Genomic DNA, 15,911 nt, shown 5'->3' with positions numbered 1-15,911 from the left:
TTTTATTCAAAAATATTTTTTCTTCAGACAGCGAAGACTGATGTCAATTGCTTGGAACTGATATCAGTCTTCACTGCAACTTATATGGATGTTATAAAGAGCGAGAAGGTCCTTAAAGCTATGTATTTAAGAGGTTACGAAAATGACAATTTGAAGTCATCATTTTCGTGGTCAAAGTTATTTTTTTTAATATAAACATCGAGTGTTAATTTCCGTTGATACATTATTAATTAAATAATACACATTGTTTTCTCTTTATGAACGGATTTCCATTCAAATTGTACAGTTATGAGATTTATTTTAAAAATAAAGAAAATGTTATTTTTCGTGGTCATAAGCCTCATTTTCGTTACCATTAAATTAGGATTTTAGCTTTTTTAAAACAAAATAAGCTTTATCGATCTCTGATAATATTAAGCACCTTATCGGTCCATATCCAAATGTTCAAAACAAAACAGACCACATCAAAATGTGCGTTTTTATTTCTGTAACATTTATCTTACACCTCAAATAATGACCCATATGTGAGATATATCGAAAGTGAAGTGAAGGAAACTATATCACCGAACTGCGCACCGGTATTTTTAGTTATTTTTAATCCCATCCAAACGTTGCGTTGCAACTTATTCTCGAGTGCGTAATTAGTATCCATTAGATGGAAGTTCATGCGTACTAGTTACATGCTTGTTTTTGTTGGATTCTGGTCATCATTATCATTTTCTGCTTGTTGTTATCGTCCAATGCTGAATGTATGACTCTTCGAGTACATGTATCAGTATGGGCATAATCTTATCCAGAAATTGATGCTGTCAACTTCGAGCACTTCGGCATATCGACAAGCATAAATATTGTCCTTTTAAGAATGGAATTCATAAAATCCAACGAAACGGCCTCTATACATATACGTTTTGTAGAGAATCGGACAAAAATATGAGGATACGAGGTTAAATGCGTAATATTTAACTGTGCTAGCTGTAGCTAGTAATTATTACTAATTAGTGCTGTACAAAGCGCGCTATTCAAAGGTATGAGCAGATCTAAACCTGATTCTGTTTACTCTCAGACATATATCAGTGTAGACAATCTAAACGCTGCTTTTCATGATTGCTTGAATGTGCGTTCAGTTATTTTTTTCAATAATTGGGTGGCACTAAGCGTATGACCAGCCTGATTGTAAGCAATTACGACGCTAATTCAGCATATTCATGTATTCTTCTTTCCTTTAAGAACCCCTAGTCCTTTAAGAATATCACGATATAAAGTTTATTCCACAGCCGGAGCGTGTATGGGATAAAAGTGTTGTAATATCAAAAACGCTTACTTTAAGAATATGGTTCCTAAACATTAACATTTTATTCACTTGCCGTTATGGTAGAAATTCTCGTGATTTTGATCAAAAATGGTAATCACATTACATAGTAATAATAAAAACAGGAAAGTAAGGCCAAAACAGTTTAAATATCTCTGCTGAAGGCTAACTCTAAACGCTAGTCGCCATAGCTTTTAAAACCAGGGATACAGTTTTGTAAGTAAATTAGCATACAGACAACGCCGGCACGCTCACAGGCTTATTATTCCTATTGGTAGCAATGCGCATCGTCTCTCAGGGGAACTAAGTTTTAAACTCCTTCCCTTCCCTACCCTACCGTAAGAGACATAAAAGTAACGCTATTACTAAGCATCCATTGTCCGCCCGTCTCTCTCTTTAATACTAACCTATTTTTTTGTTTTAAGTAGGCAATGACGTTCGTTGTGTATGTGATGTGTGACTACGTATCCGAAGTCCTACATCTATTCGAACTTGACAAGTTGATATTTCAGCACTCATCATCAATTGAATCTCAACTCTCTTACTCTAATATAGTAAGTAGAGTAGGTAGGTACGAGTGAGATGCACTGAGTGATATGAACATGAGATCACTTAATAATGTTCGAATTGGCCTCACGTAACAACCTCGCGCAACCAGAGGCCATTATTCTGGTTAGCTATAGGCGATTCGCTCAGTAAGTATTAGTAATACAGAACCAAAGGCCGTAGGCGGAAATCAGTGAGAGTTAACCCGTTCAAGGCTCTATTACAACGTTTTCCTACATGTGGGATGAGTGATCACGGCGATGTAATCGTGATGTCGTGCAGATTAACTTGGTGATTATGATTATAACACGGTCTTGCATCGCTCGGCTCTAGGGTTACCAGATCGAAAGGCGCTATTATCGAGAAAAAAAATATTTTTTTCGGGATTTTGGGCCTTAAGCCGGGAAAAAAAAAACATTCAAATTAAATTAATTGTATTAAAAACAACGATATTTTACATTATTGGCACTACGTCAGCTGCTCTGCCCAATCTCGCCACGCGCGCCCCGCGCGCGCGCTGTCGAGCTCGACGCGAGTCGCTTGCTCGCTCGATGACAGTTCGGAACTTGAAATCATTGTTTTATAACGTGAACCTGTTTTTCGGGACGATTTTCACTTTGTCGGGAATCGGGACAACATACTAAAAATCGGGAGAATCTCGCCGAATCCCGACCATCTGGCAACCCTACTCGGCTCGGAGACATTTATAGGAATATACCTCGATTTGTATAGAACAAAGACAGATAGTGATAGAACAAAGATACCGATAAACCGAATGTTTTTTTTTTATCTATTTAGTTTGGTAGCTATAGCTGTAATTCTGAATTTTATGTTATGATACATTTAAAATAAAGTGCACAATAACAAACGTGCATGACTAATGTGATCTGTGTGGCTTCTACCAGTTGGGCACTGACAAACGCCATCGAGAACGTAATTTACTTTCTATGCATCTTGCTCGTACTCGCATATTAGTGCGAGCGAGATGTATAGAAAGTAAATTACGTTCTCGATAGCGTATATGTCAGTTTTGACACTGTCAGTGACTCATGGTACGGGCTCTGATCAATGACCAATGTGTTTACACGTTTCATAGGTATAGAGTTATTAAATTGATTAAATAGTGTTGTTTGTTATTATAACGCGATTTGATAACGAATATACTAAATGGAATCGAATTTAATTGACTTCTGCTTCTTATCCACTATATAGACTCCTATATAGGTACCCAGTTTACGAAACATCTGTGTAATTACTAAGCAGAGCATACTATTAAACCATAATTCTTGCCTACGTACGTTGCATTACCGCTCTTCCTTTTATCACACTGCAATATGCATTATAAAGGACCACCTATGCCGATTTGCTTTGGTAAGATGTTTAAAACCTACCATACCGGAGCGTTAATTACGCTGATGTTGTGTTTCTTTAGACAATCAATTGATAATCTATTGTTAGATGTGTAGATAGGTAGGACAATGCTGCTCCAAGTTTCATTATGATCGTGCTTTCCGCTAAATATATGTTATGCAGTTATGCTGCATTAGCTGCGTAGTCCATAGCGTACCTAGCAGCACTAGTGACTGAGGTCAAACGAAACGTTATTATAATATGGATGAAGCTATGTGAATGGATCGGAAAATTATGAAGCCTAATCTAGGCTTGTATTTGGGTTCAATTTTTTCTTGACACTCGTTGCTATGGTTACGGTCTTCTGAGTCACTTAAAATTCTATAGGTTTTTCGTATTTAAATGAACCAAACTTGCATTTTATGGTAGTTATAAGACCTTTCCATTATAGGAAGTCTATTGAGCATGTTAGTAGAACATGGTACAGCAGTTCTTCTAACAATCTATGCTACTATTGTCTCCTCGCTGATGGGATAGAATAACAACAAGAAATAGTTGATTGACCCATTTGCCCTCATAATACACTGATTATTTTCAGCAGGAACTATCCATTATTTTCGTAGCATAACTTTGACTTAATTTATGTACTTTACGTATTATCAGTATAAAAGAGCAGTCCGTCGGGATTAAACCGAAACAACGACTAATTTATAAACTGTCGATCAAAATCTAGCCTACAACACAAGGCGTCATTGTGCCCGTAATTTGGAGGTCGTCATTAGATACGGAGCATTGTTGCATTGCATTCTAATAAGTTCAGCTATCTGGCATTAAGCCGTCGGGCATGGAATGTCGTTTGTGTGACCGCTTGTTTGTTTTCCTCACTTCTTCATCACTATCCGCTCACTGACGTACCCAGTTTGTGCAGAAAATATGTAGTCACATTATCCATCAGCATCCCTAACATGACCACGAAAAACGATCAAACAGCATCATCATCACTACATAGTATAAAACAAAGTCGCTTCCCTGTCTGTCTGTCTGTATGCTTAGATCTTTAAAACTACGCAACGGATTTTGATGTGGTTTTTTTAAGGTTCCGTAGCCAAATGGCAAAAAACGGAACCCTTATAGATTCGTCATGTCTGTCTGTCTGTCTGTCCGTCTGTCCGTGTATGTCACAGTCACTTTTCTCCGAAACTATAAGAACTATACTGTTGAAACTTGGTAAGTAGATGTATTCTGTGAACCGCATTAAGATTTTCACACAAAAATAGAAAAAAAAACAATAAATTTTTGGGGTTCCCTATACTTAGAACTGAAACTCAAAAATTTTTTTTTCATCAAACCTATACGTGTGGGGTATCTATGGATAGGTCTTCAAAAATGATATTGAGGTTTCTAATATCATTTTTTTCTAAACTGAATCTTTTGCGCGAGAGACACTTCCAAAGTGGTAAAATGTGTGTGTCCCCCCCCCCCCTGTAACTTCTAAAATAACAGAATGATAAAACTAAAAAAAATATATGATCTACATTGCTGTGTAAACTTCCACCGAAAATTGGTTTGAACGAGATCTAGTAAGTAGTTTTTTTTTAATACGTCATAAATCGCCTAAATACGGAACCCTTCATGGGCGAGTCCGACTCGTACTTGGCCGCTTTTTAATAGATAGAGTGGTTCAAGAGGAAGGTTTATGTATAATTTGTTAAACCGTGCGAAGCCGGGGCGGGTCGCTAGTACTTAAAAAAACAAACACTGCGTCAGCGTCGTCCTTGTCGAGTCAGCTCTTTTTCGTGGTCGTAGCCAAGGCAAACAGCTTGTAATCGGTGTATCAACTCCTCGAACTTATCCGAGGACCCCCGGTTATCGACGTCAGCATCTACACAGTAAAAAAAAACTGTTTATATACTTGCCATCATCAAACACGCGAAGTCGCGCTGCAATTGGTTCCGATTAGACGTCGCGAATTATCGTTTTAAACTTAGGGTTTTTCCCCGTGGGCTTCGAGCTGATGAGCTGAGATGTTGTTAGCTTAGAGCTCATTTCTGGTCTTTTCCAATGTTTCTCAGTCCCAGTGCGATAGGGTTCGTCGCATCACATTCACACATCAAAACTCCGCGACTCTGACCATTCTGTTTCTCTTTACCTTTCTGACTAGCATTTGTTTGTTGACAGGACAACCAAAGCAGCAACGGCACGTTCATCAACAACAACCGGTGTTCGATATCGAAGGAGCAGGAGCCGCACGAGGTGTTCTCGGGGGACGTGGTCCAATTTGGCATTCCCGTCGTTGAGAATGCTACCAATTCGGAGAAGGTGAGTTTTACAAATCAAACTGATGCGAGAACGAGATATAACACTTTAAACTCTCGCGCTTTGTACACATATTTAAATACACAAACGGGTCTAACGCGATATAATTTCATTGTTTTTACCTTTAATTCCGACGTTTCAGCTGAGTTGCACCAGCTGTGGTCACGGAAAGACTGACGTCTCAACAAATGTCAACGGAGATATTAATAAAACACCACTAAACTACCCGAAATTAGTTAATAAAAATGTTCGGGGTAGACAAAGAAATTGCAGCTACCCGTCAAAGTTTAATGTTTATTGTCCACGGCACGACACACAACACTCACAGCATCCGCACACTGGTCCGAAGAAGATATATCAAATGTTGAAGCCAGCGGATATATCTTCGGACCAGTGTGCGGATGCTGTGAGTGTTGTGTGTCGTGCCGTGGACAATAAACATTAAACTTTGACGGGTAGCTGCAATTTCTTTGTCTACCCCGAACATTTTTATTAACTAATTTCGGGTAGTTTAGTGGTGTTTTATTAATATCTCCGTTGACATTTGTTGAGACGTCAGTCTTTCCGTGACCACAGCTGGTGCAACTCAGCTGAAACGTCGGAATTAAAGGTAAAAACAATGAAATTATATCGCGTTAGACCCGTTTGTGTATTTAAATATGAGAACGAGATAGCCCTATGCACGTATTCGTTGTATAGGGCTATCTCGTCCATCGGTGGACCTTATGCCTTTTGTAACAAGGTGTTGTACCGGTGTTGGTCCGATGGTACGTGTCCCGCTCGTACACCGAAGTTGCCGCATCCAAAGTGAAGAACCATTTTAGTCAGATTTAATCATAAGTTCATCACTTAATACAACATCCCATATGGATCAGGGCGTTTTTCAAATAAAATGTACATTGAAAAATTTGGCTGTCCCACTGGTTCAACATTTTTTTTACGTTCTACTTGTTATTTGGTAATATGAGTGATATATAGTTTGATCCCAGAAGTGTTAGGCATTCAAAATAAATTTATAAAACGATTAATATATTCTCATTTGATAGATTTATCTTTAAAAATAAAACAATAAATGCAAAATTCTTGATGTCCCACGTCGACTCTGCTACGTTTAGAGGCAAACTAAAAATATAACACCAATTATAATAAGAATTGAATGTGGTCACACAGATAACTCGATGAGTCTAGATCATAAAAATGTGTGCTTTATATGCATGTAATATGGTCTAATTAATAAAAACTAATTTTACTACCGTACAAGGAAATTGAATGTACCGGAAATTCCTGTTTCGTCACAGCAAATTCGACGACTAGTCTAGCCAAAATCCTTCTAAAAGCTTTAATATTTCTATCCTAGCCACATTAGAATGCTTAATACCAAACGCCGTCATCTTGATAGCATACTGTTAGTCCTCATAATGGTGACGAAAGGTGGTTGTGTCGTGATGGTACAAAAAAAGCGTTCCGGTATAGTAACAGTATTTTCGGTAAGTACAGACAATTAACTTTAGTATAATACAAATAAACATTAAGAAACTTATAGTTTATCCTAAACTGGAAAGATTTCCTTGTTGAGCTAGTGCAGACAAGACAAGTTAATATTGTGATTTTAATTTCTTCTGGTATAAATCGTCACATCCGAATCGTCACGTGATATATTACTGGAACGATTTTGTGACGAACTGGAATTGTAAAGCTTAGTGCAGACAATCGAAATTTGACAAAGTACAACTCATTTTATTATTATAAATACTCATTCTGATCACAGTGAAATATGGTGTAAGAAGTCCACTTTTATGTTTCTATTTGTTTAAACTGGATAGAGTAAATAACCCAGAGTTTTCTTTCTTATTTTGTTTTGTTTTATATTTTAAACTGCAAATATGAACATAATTTCACATCTTGTAAAGTAATAATATATGTTATAATTGTTACACATTAAGATTGAAATATTAATAAAAATACGTTGGTACATTAAACACATATTTCTTTGTTATTTTTAGTTTCGTTTATTTTTTCAGCCTAGGTGTACACTATGCCTTACATTTTCCAGATAGTCACATAAGATTCCACATAGTCACTGTCCCAAGATTTGGATTATGAAAAACAATTATTGTTGGCAGAATTTTAACAATTCACGGTGTTTTACCATTAATAATTCTAAATGGATATTCCGCAATGTATATTGAAATATTGTATAATGATTTGTAACTTATTTGTACCGAAAATTTTAATGTATAGTAGTCAAAAGAACGCTGTTGTGACGAACTGGATGTATATTTTATCCTCAAAGATTACGTGAGTTATTCAGTTTATAATCTAAGCCTGTTTTAAAAAGGTTATGAAATTGTTTTCAATATAAAAACTGTAGATGGCCCATATAACAATACTTTTAATTAATTAATTAATTTAACATTAGTGACGAACTGGAACTAGGTTCACCACGATCTCATCTGATAATGTTGTTATTTCCTATATTCCTAAATATTTTTAAGTCATTTTCTCAATTAATATACTGTAACTTATAAATAATCAAATAAGCAGTCAAATTTCAAAATTGGAGCCATAAAATATTTACTTTTCCGTTTCGTCACGTGTACACTTTTTTTGAAAAACGCTCATCTAACTTAAGGTGGAGGGGAGCGTCTCGGGAATTAGTCACAGGAATTCAGATGTCTTGTGGAGAAATTTACTTTAGAAAATACCGTAAGTATCTTATCTTTTCAAAATAGATGATTTACTATGAATGCATAATTTATATACCTAGGTACACACTCTGTAAAAAAGTCTGCTTATCACGAAGTTACATTTACGGACACTTAAAACCGTAACGAATGTCATTGTTATATCACAATTTAGCACCAGAATTCATGTTTTGATGTCAGACTACCTACATGTAGGTATTTTATTTTTTAACAAAAATATATAAAAATAAATAGGGTTGTATTAATAACTAATACGCTCGTTTCCTACATTCTGATATTATAGGAGTTCGATAACGTACTGTGCCACATAATTCAACGACATTTCCGCTCCCATGTATATACATTTTTTATCGCTAACGCTAGAGACGCTAAGTAATAGGGACTGATCATCTCAACACGAAGTCGCGGTCCTCACTGTTATTGTAGATGGAATCACTTTTTAAGCAAGGTTCAGTTCTTTATATTTTGCTAAGCACTATAGGTCTTCGTTTAACACCGGAGCACCATATTTTTTTCCTCTAGTTTTTCATAGAGCTCACTTGGTGACAGTGCGGTATCGGCCGGAGGTGCCGCATTACAATGTATGGGACTGGCAATTCTAAAACCACGTAATAATTGCCGCGTGGTGACGCTATAATGACACAAAAAACGCAATCTGGTATCTACATTGACCGTTCTTATTTATTATCTGTGTTTACTTACTCTAATAATTAGAGCTACATGAACGGTTGTCACTACAACTATGCGTTTTGTTTCCCACGGAAACAACTGACAACACAGTCGTAACAGATCTTTGTTTTTGCGATATATCACTACACACTAAATGGAAGTATCACACTGGCTGGCGAAGTCGCTAATAAGGAAGCTGCTCTTTCCTTATCAGTCAGATTTTATGTAGAAACATTCATCGGGAGAGCGACACGTCTATCGTTAACAACTAAACTGACATTCAAGTCATCATTTCCGTAAAGTGTATAATTGCAATCACATTGGTGTTAACGATTAATGGTTAAAAACGATGTAGTTTAGGTATTTTGCTATACATTACAATCGAGCGAAGAATAGTCAATTTGTGTTGTAATCCTAACCTCTTACAGATGTAGTGCATAATTATTTTCCATCCTATTTTTACGGAAACGTACGAACGTGTCTTGCTATTTCAGTCAGTCTCGATACAAAAAGTACTGAGGTTGATTGAAGCAGCATGACAAAATTAAATACGAATGTATCCGAGGAAATACGATAGAAAACAATTATGCACTACATGTGACTACATCTGTAATATAAAACCTTAAAAAAAACACATCATCATTCATTGATTTTGTGAACTAACTTTCGAATGAGTAAAGGGATTATAGCTCACACGCTATTTGTAGGATGTAAGAGAATTTTGGTACCGATCACTCCTTTTCCCAGTTCCCACGTATCAAATATGTAAAAGCGGGGCTTAGGCGATACGCAAACTGACACCGCGGTATGCTGCCGCGTATATAGCAACAGCTTTAACAATGTATGCAAGTACATCCGTTTATTAATAAATAATAAAACACTTGAAAGAAACGGCCGTGGTCGGAGCTACTATCATATGTATTTACGCCCGCTCGTCGCCCCGCTGTCCGCTGCAGTAGAGAACGCTCCCTTATACCCGCATCTTTCAAATTGGTTGCAATGCGATGCGAGAAATGTGATGGTGTATCGCGTGACAAGTGACATAGCGGCACTGCATAGCGGTTAGTAACATAACAACTCGGCTGAAGAAGTAATGATTATACACCAGGATTCCATTTAACGCCTTTCTATCATTTAGTGCACTGTAAACAAGCTAGTTAGCTAGTCACTGAATGCAGGGCCTACATGTACATTGTAGGCTAACTAAGGAATCGTGTCATTATTTAGCACGCAATTGCGTGTTTGCAGTTACATTAATCATCCTCCTGCGTTTATGTTTAATATCTAAACGATATTTCATGGTGTAGCTAATTGTTTTGTCAATGTAAAGCTTGTTACTTTGTATGCATATTATTTATGATATTATTATACCTACCTGCATTTTACACCTGTATACAACGTAATACTCTCCGATGTAAAATTTCAATTAACATACCTAAATAACTAGGTCTTATATTTCGGACATTTATTGTCATACAGTTATAGGTAGTGCCAGAAACAAAATATGGCTTTCCCGAAAAATTGAATACTACTATTACCCAACTCAGTAGAAAAGCTATAAAGAAATTGACCCAAATACGTCCCCTAAAAGATTGAGGGACACTGATTCAAATAATACCTGTAAGTGCATCTAGAACACTTTCTTAAATACGTTTAAACACGTGTGTATTTATTCGCAGAACACGTTCCCGCCCGTGGTTGCGCTACTCAAGCTGTTTCACCCAGACGGCAAAGAGGCGAAGCTGTCTTTCAACCCCACCATGACCACGCCGCTGCACCTCAAGGAACTGTATCAGCTGAACAACTTCATACAGGTGCGTACCATCGGGTTTATTCGCAGAACACGTTCCCGCCCGTGGTTGCGCTACTCAAGCTGTTTCACCCAGACGGCAAAGAGGCGAAGCTGTCTTTCAACCCCACCATGACCACGCCGCTGCACCTCAAGGAACTGTATCAGCTGAACAACTTCATACAGGTGCGTACCATCGGGTTTATTCGCAGAACACGTTCCCGCCCGTGGTTGCGCTACTCAAGCTGTTTCACCCAGACGGCAAAGATGCGAAGTTGTCCTTCAACCCCACCATGACCACGCCGCTGCACCTCAAGGAACTGTATCAGCTGAACAACTTCATACAGGAGCGTACCACCGTCCATATACCCACTGCTAACAGTATAGGTATTAACTGATAGTAGTGACAATTTGTAACGTATTGCACAGACTTAAGATTCACCAATGGTCAGTCAAGAGTGTTACTGCTAGATAGGTACTAAACAGACCTGCTTGCGCAGAGGCGAAGTTGGGATAGTCTTCCCAAACCACATCGAATCTCATATATTTTTTGTTGATGGTCAGATTGCGTTAAAAATCGATATTTAGACGCCAAAGTTCCCTGTGAAAATACTCAACGAGGTATTAATAAAGGTTGGTAAATGGAAGGGATAACGTAAAAATAGAAAAATATGCAATTTTCATTTGAACAATTATCTTAACACCGGATGTGATATGATATAAACTGTATAGGTACGAATCTACTAATAGAAGCGTAATTGTTTTCCAGAAAACAATAAACAATACTGATATGTATGTCATTCCATTACGGCACCGAGTTTATTGTTATGAATTCCTCCTTATTAATGACGTCGATAATGTTCAACAAGTAGGCTTGAGATTTGACGCTATTTACGTCGGTCGTTCTAAGTCACAGACAAGACATCCTCTAGACTGAGCATACTAACGCTACCCCCTCTGCCACTTATACGGTAGTTTTACTCCATCTTCGAGTCAATCCCGTGCCGTGATTGGTCCGTGTCTTTGAACGGATCAATCACGGCACGGGATTCGCTCACCTCGTCCCCCCCGCACCCCCGTATTTTTGGCAGCATCGGTTTCATGAAATAATTGCTGTAAACTCCGTCTAAAGGATTTCTAGTCTATGTTCTAAGTATGTATATTAAGTTACTTACACGTTTTTCCGTAGTGTTATATGGCGATTGTGGTTTAGATACCTACGTTTATTTTCGTCATATATCTTCTAGTGCACTTCCAGTTATGTCTAACGCATATGTATATCGAAATTTCTGTCACTCGAATAAGCTAAAGTGACAGAGAACCAGATAGGTAATGAAATTTCTATTTTCCCAGTAGGCCATCTGTTTGCTGAACTCAAATAAATGTCTGTTTTATTTCCGTTCTGGATTACTATGGACAGCCTATGTATATAAAACAAATCGTCTAATACCATGTTTGTCTTTAGCTCGCCACGCCGTTCTATCGGAACTGGTAATACTCGTTTCAGTCTAAAACCAGACACAATCAAATGAATACTCAAAGATATTGTACAATAACCTGATATTTTCTTGTTATCGTTTTATGGACCATTATATAATTTAATAAGGATTATTTTGCGTCTAAGCGTGCGAACAGGTCTTTTAGTCGTCAAAGACGCAAGCCATCAGCGGCGCAGATTCATGGCATGCACTTTTATTAGGTACAAACTATTTCATACTGTTTTTACCTCTTATTGCAAGTTCTACAGTACATTTGCCTGCGTTTATTCTGTCCTTATACGTGTACATTTTGGAATTTTACAAATAAAATCGATGAATTACTCCGTAAAATCGTGAAAGAAGGCCAGCAGAACACGAACATATTCGCATGTATAGTATTAAAGTAGTCTGAATCATCTAAATTAATTTAGATTCTAAATTACAAACTTCGCGTGACAGAAAATGGTGTAAATCACAATAAATTATGCAAATTACGCTGACCGATTGAGAATACGGCCTTTGGTTAGCTTTTAGTTCATAGCAGTTTTTTGTTATTCCATTTTGACAATTTAGATTCAATTATTTTATCTATATATAACATCTTACATCGAAATAAAACGTACCTATTTATGCTTCGGATTTTTTACTTATTTAGCTTTGCCAACAGGTGCAACAATAACATACAAAACCGACTTCAAAAAGGATGAAATAAAATATTATTGAAGTCTATGCGTTACCAACTGATATGTTTGAAGTCGGTGCCAAGCCAAGTAGTAACAATAGCAGTCAAAAATGGGATTTATAGCCATAAAGCTGATTATTTTTGACTGGTATTGTTACTACTTGGCTTGGCACCGACTTCAAACATATCAGTTGGTAACGCATAGACTTCAATAATATTTTATTTCATCCTTTTTGAAGTCGGTTTTATTTTTTTTGTAAAAAGTTTTTATTTTTCCATTTTTAGTTTCCTATTTTCATATCCTTAAGGTTGGATTTTTTTTTCCAAATTTATATGGGACCAACTTCGAGGTATACCCTTTCCAATAAAAAAATAATTATCAAAATCGAACTACTCTGTAAAAAGTTATGCGTGGTCATACATAAAAAAAAATATATATATACGCGTCGACTTGAGAACCTCCTCCGTTTTTTTCGTCGGTTAAAAAAAAAAAATTGTAACAAGCGGACATTACCTACTTTTTATTTCGTAAAGAAATGGCAAATAGCAATTACAGAATATTTCATTAAGTACAGAATTCGCACTGTCTAATAAAACCAATGTTTGAAAGTGTAAGGTCACGACTGTCACGAGTCATGTCATGACTGGTTAAATAATTTTGTGCATGACAGCGAGTTTGAACTATTTAGTGATACACAGGGGTCGGACAAAAAGTGCGGATGACGTAAAAATGACGTAATCTTGCACACAGGATTATGTTTGAGTTTGTATTTAAACTTCCGTGTGACATGTAGTAACAAAGTAGTATTAATGAAGTAACAAAATAATCGTAAATAAATCCATGGAATTAATAATACAGGTGGTAGGGTGATGTAGTGAATAAAATAAATTTCACGAAACTTGCCACAATATTCGAGTAAAGATGACATTTTAGAGCGTTTTCTTATACATTAGTAAATATAAATTTTAGCTAAATATAATCGTGAAGATACAATAGCTAAACAATAACGAAGTCAATTTATTGTTCATCTGATTGACAATGTGTCAGTCAAAAACGTACTTACTCATTTCAAGTGGCGATATCGTTTAATAAAGAGGTTGATAAATGATAAGTGATAATTGTTTATGAAAATCAAAAATACTATTTGAAATCACCTATAAGTGGTTTGACGTCATCCGCACTTTTTGTCCGACCCCTGGTGATACACCACTCCCGCATGTCCTCCAATATAATGTTTACATTTCAGGAGGCGATCCAGCGCGAGGCCTCGCTCGAGGGGCGGCTGCGGGCGCTCCGCGAGTGCGTGCAGCGCACGCAGGCCGAGGCGCGCGCCTCGTGGGAGCTGTTCGTGGGCGAGCAGCGGCTGCTCATGCGCGTGCACACGCTCGAGACCATGCTCGCGGCCGGCAAGCAGCCCGAGGCGGCGCACGTGGCGCAGCTGCTGCACGACAAGAAGAACTACCAGGTCACTAACGGCGAGTCGAACGCTACAGAACCAGTCTAAAATGTGTCATCGAGATGCGTAACAAAGGCGCGTTATCGGAGAGCGCACCTACACTGGTTTTTTGAGCGTTGGACTAGCCCGCGCTCAGGTGCCAAATAGAATAATTAGGACCCTTTTTTGCAGGTAAGTAGCACGTGCGGTTTTACTGAACAATAGACAATAGGATAAACTTTCGGGGTCTACTAGAAAGCTACAAACTATACTAGGTACAGAAGACTCACTCTCTAACAAAACGCGTCTGTTACGATCAGGACAGATATGGCCGTTAGGTGGCGACAGCGCCACGCGCGGCTTATGGCTAGCCACCAAAATTGGTGTGGAACGGATGTACTTTTAGCTACCTGTAGCAAAGCGACGAAATCGCGGAGTGAGCCACGCCTGGTGAGGGTCTTGGTTCTGTACAAATCTTTCCAACAGTTCAACGCTCGTCTCGACACATTGTCATTTCGCCTCTGCGAAGCATTGTCTCTACATACGTATCTAGAAATTCATGTTGTTGGCTAAGACGTAGCGCTACAATCATAGCTTAGCAGTGAATGAGCAAATGCACACAGCATATCTTATTGTATTCGACTTACTCTACAGTACGTGAATAATTACGCGGCGCAGCGCTGACACAACGGCGTTTTGCATCGCTGAAATATAAAAATTGCAAGAAATTTAAAAATCACTGACAGTGTTTTTCTCGATTATTATGAATAGACATAATTAAAGAATCTATCATATATGATTACAGGAGGTGGCAACAGAGAGCCTTCGAGCCGCGCACGAGCAACGACTAGCGCTCGAGGAGACCCTCGAGCGGCGCGGACGGGAGACCGCCGCGCTACTCGAGCACAACGCCGCGCTGCGGCTCGCCGCCAAGAACGCCACGGCCGAGCTACAGGTGCGTGCTTCATACCAACTGTTAACTAGGGACAGAGACTAACGACTAGCGCTCGAGGAGACCCTCGAGCGGCGCGGACGGGAGACCGCCGCGCTACTCGAGCACAACGCCGCGCTGCGGCTCGCCGCCAAGAACGCCACGGCCGAGCTACAGGTGCGTGCTTCATACCAACTGTTAACTAGGGACAGAGACTAACGACTAGCGCTCGAGGAGACCCTCGAGCGGCGCGGACGGGAGACCGCCGCGCTACTCGAGCACAACGCCGCGCTGCGGCTCGCCGCCAAGAACGCCACGGCCGAGCTACAGGTGCGTGCTTCATACCAACTGTTAACTAGGGACAGAGACTAACGACTAGCGCTCGAGGAGACCCTCGAGCGGCGCGGACGGGAGACCGCCGCGCTACTCGAGCACAACGCCGCGCTGCGGCTCGCCGCCAAGAACGCCACGGCCGAGCTACAGGTGCATGCTTCATACCAACTGTTAACTAGCGACAGAGACTAAAGACTAGCGCTCGAGGAGACCCTCGAGCGGCGCGGACGGGAGACCGCTGCGCTACTCGAGCACAACGCCGCGCTGCGACTCGCCGTCAAGAACGCCACGGCCGAGCTACAGGTGCGTGCTTCATACCACTGTCGACAGAGACTAGACAACGACTTTATCGAGGAGACCCTCGAGC

At 39.1% G+C, this 15,911-nt stretch overlaps 1 protein-coding gene across 1 annotated transcript in view; it reads left to right on the top strand.

Annotated features, from left to right (window-relative positions):
• Nucleotides 1–15,911, top strand: part of LOC134653047 (sarcolemmal membrane-associated protein) — a 74,342-nt gene that overhangs the window by 40,691 nt on the left and 17,740 nt on the right. The window contains exons 3-6 of the mRNA XM_063508330.1: nucleotides 5,384–5,524; nucleotides 10,575–10,709; nucleotides 14,092–14,310; nucleotides 15,086–15,235. Coding sequence (XP_063364400.1) covers nucleotides 5,384–5,524; nucleotides 10,575–10,709; nucleotides 14,092–14,310; nucleotides 15,086–15,235 — 645 coding nt within the window. The remainder of the gene's footprint in view (nucleotides 1–5,383; nucleotides 5,525–10,574; nucleotides 10,710–14,091; nucleotides 14,311–15,085; nucleotides 15,236–15,911) is intronic.

The sequence above is a fragment of the Cydia amplana genome, chromosome 12 (genome assembly GCF_948474715.1).
Source record: "Cydia amplana chromosome 12, ilCydAmpl1.1, whole genome shotgun sequence".
NCBI classification, from domain to species: Eukaryota; Metazoa; Arthropoda; class Insecta; order Lepidoptera; family Tortricidae; genus Cydia; species Cydia amplana.
Note: the sequence above shows the minus strand (reverse complement) of the source record. Positions and strands in the feature narration are given on the sequence as shown.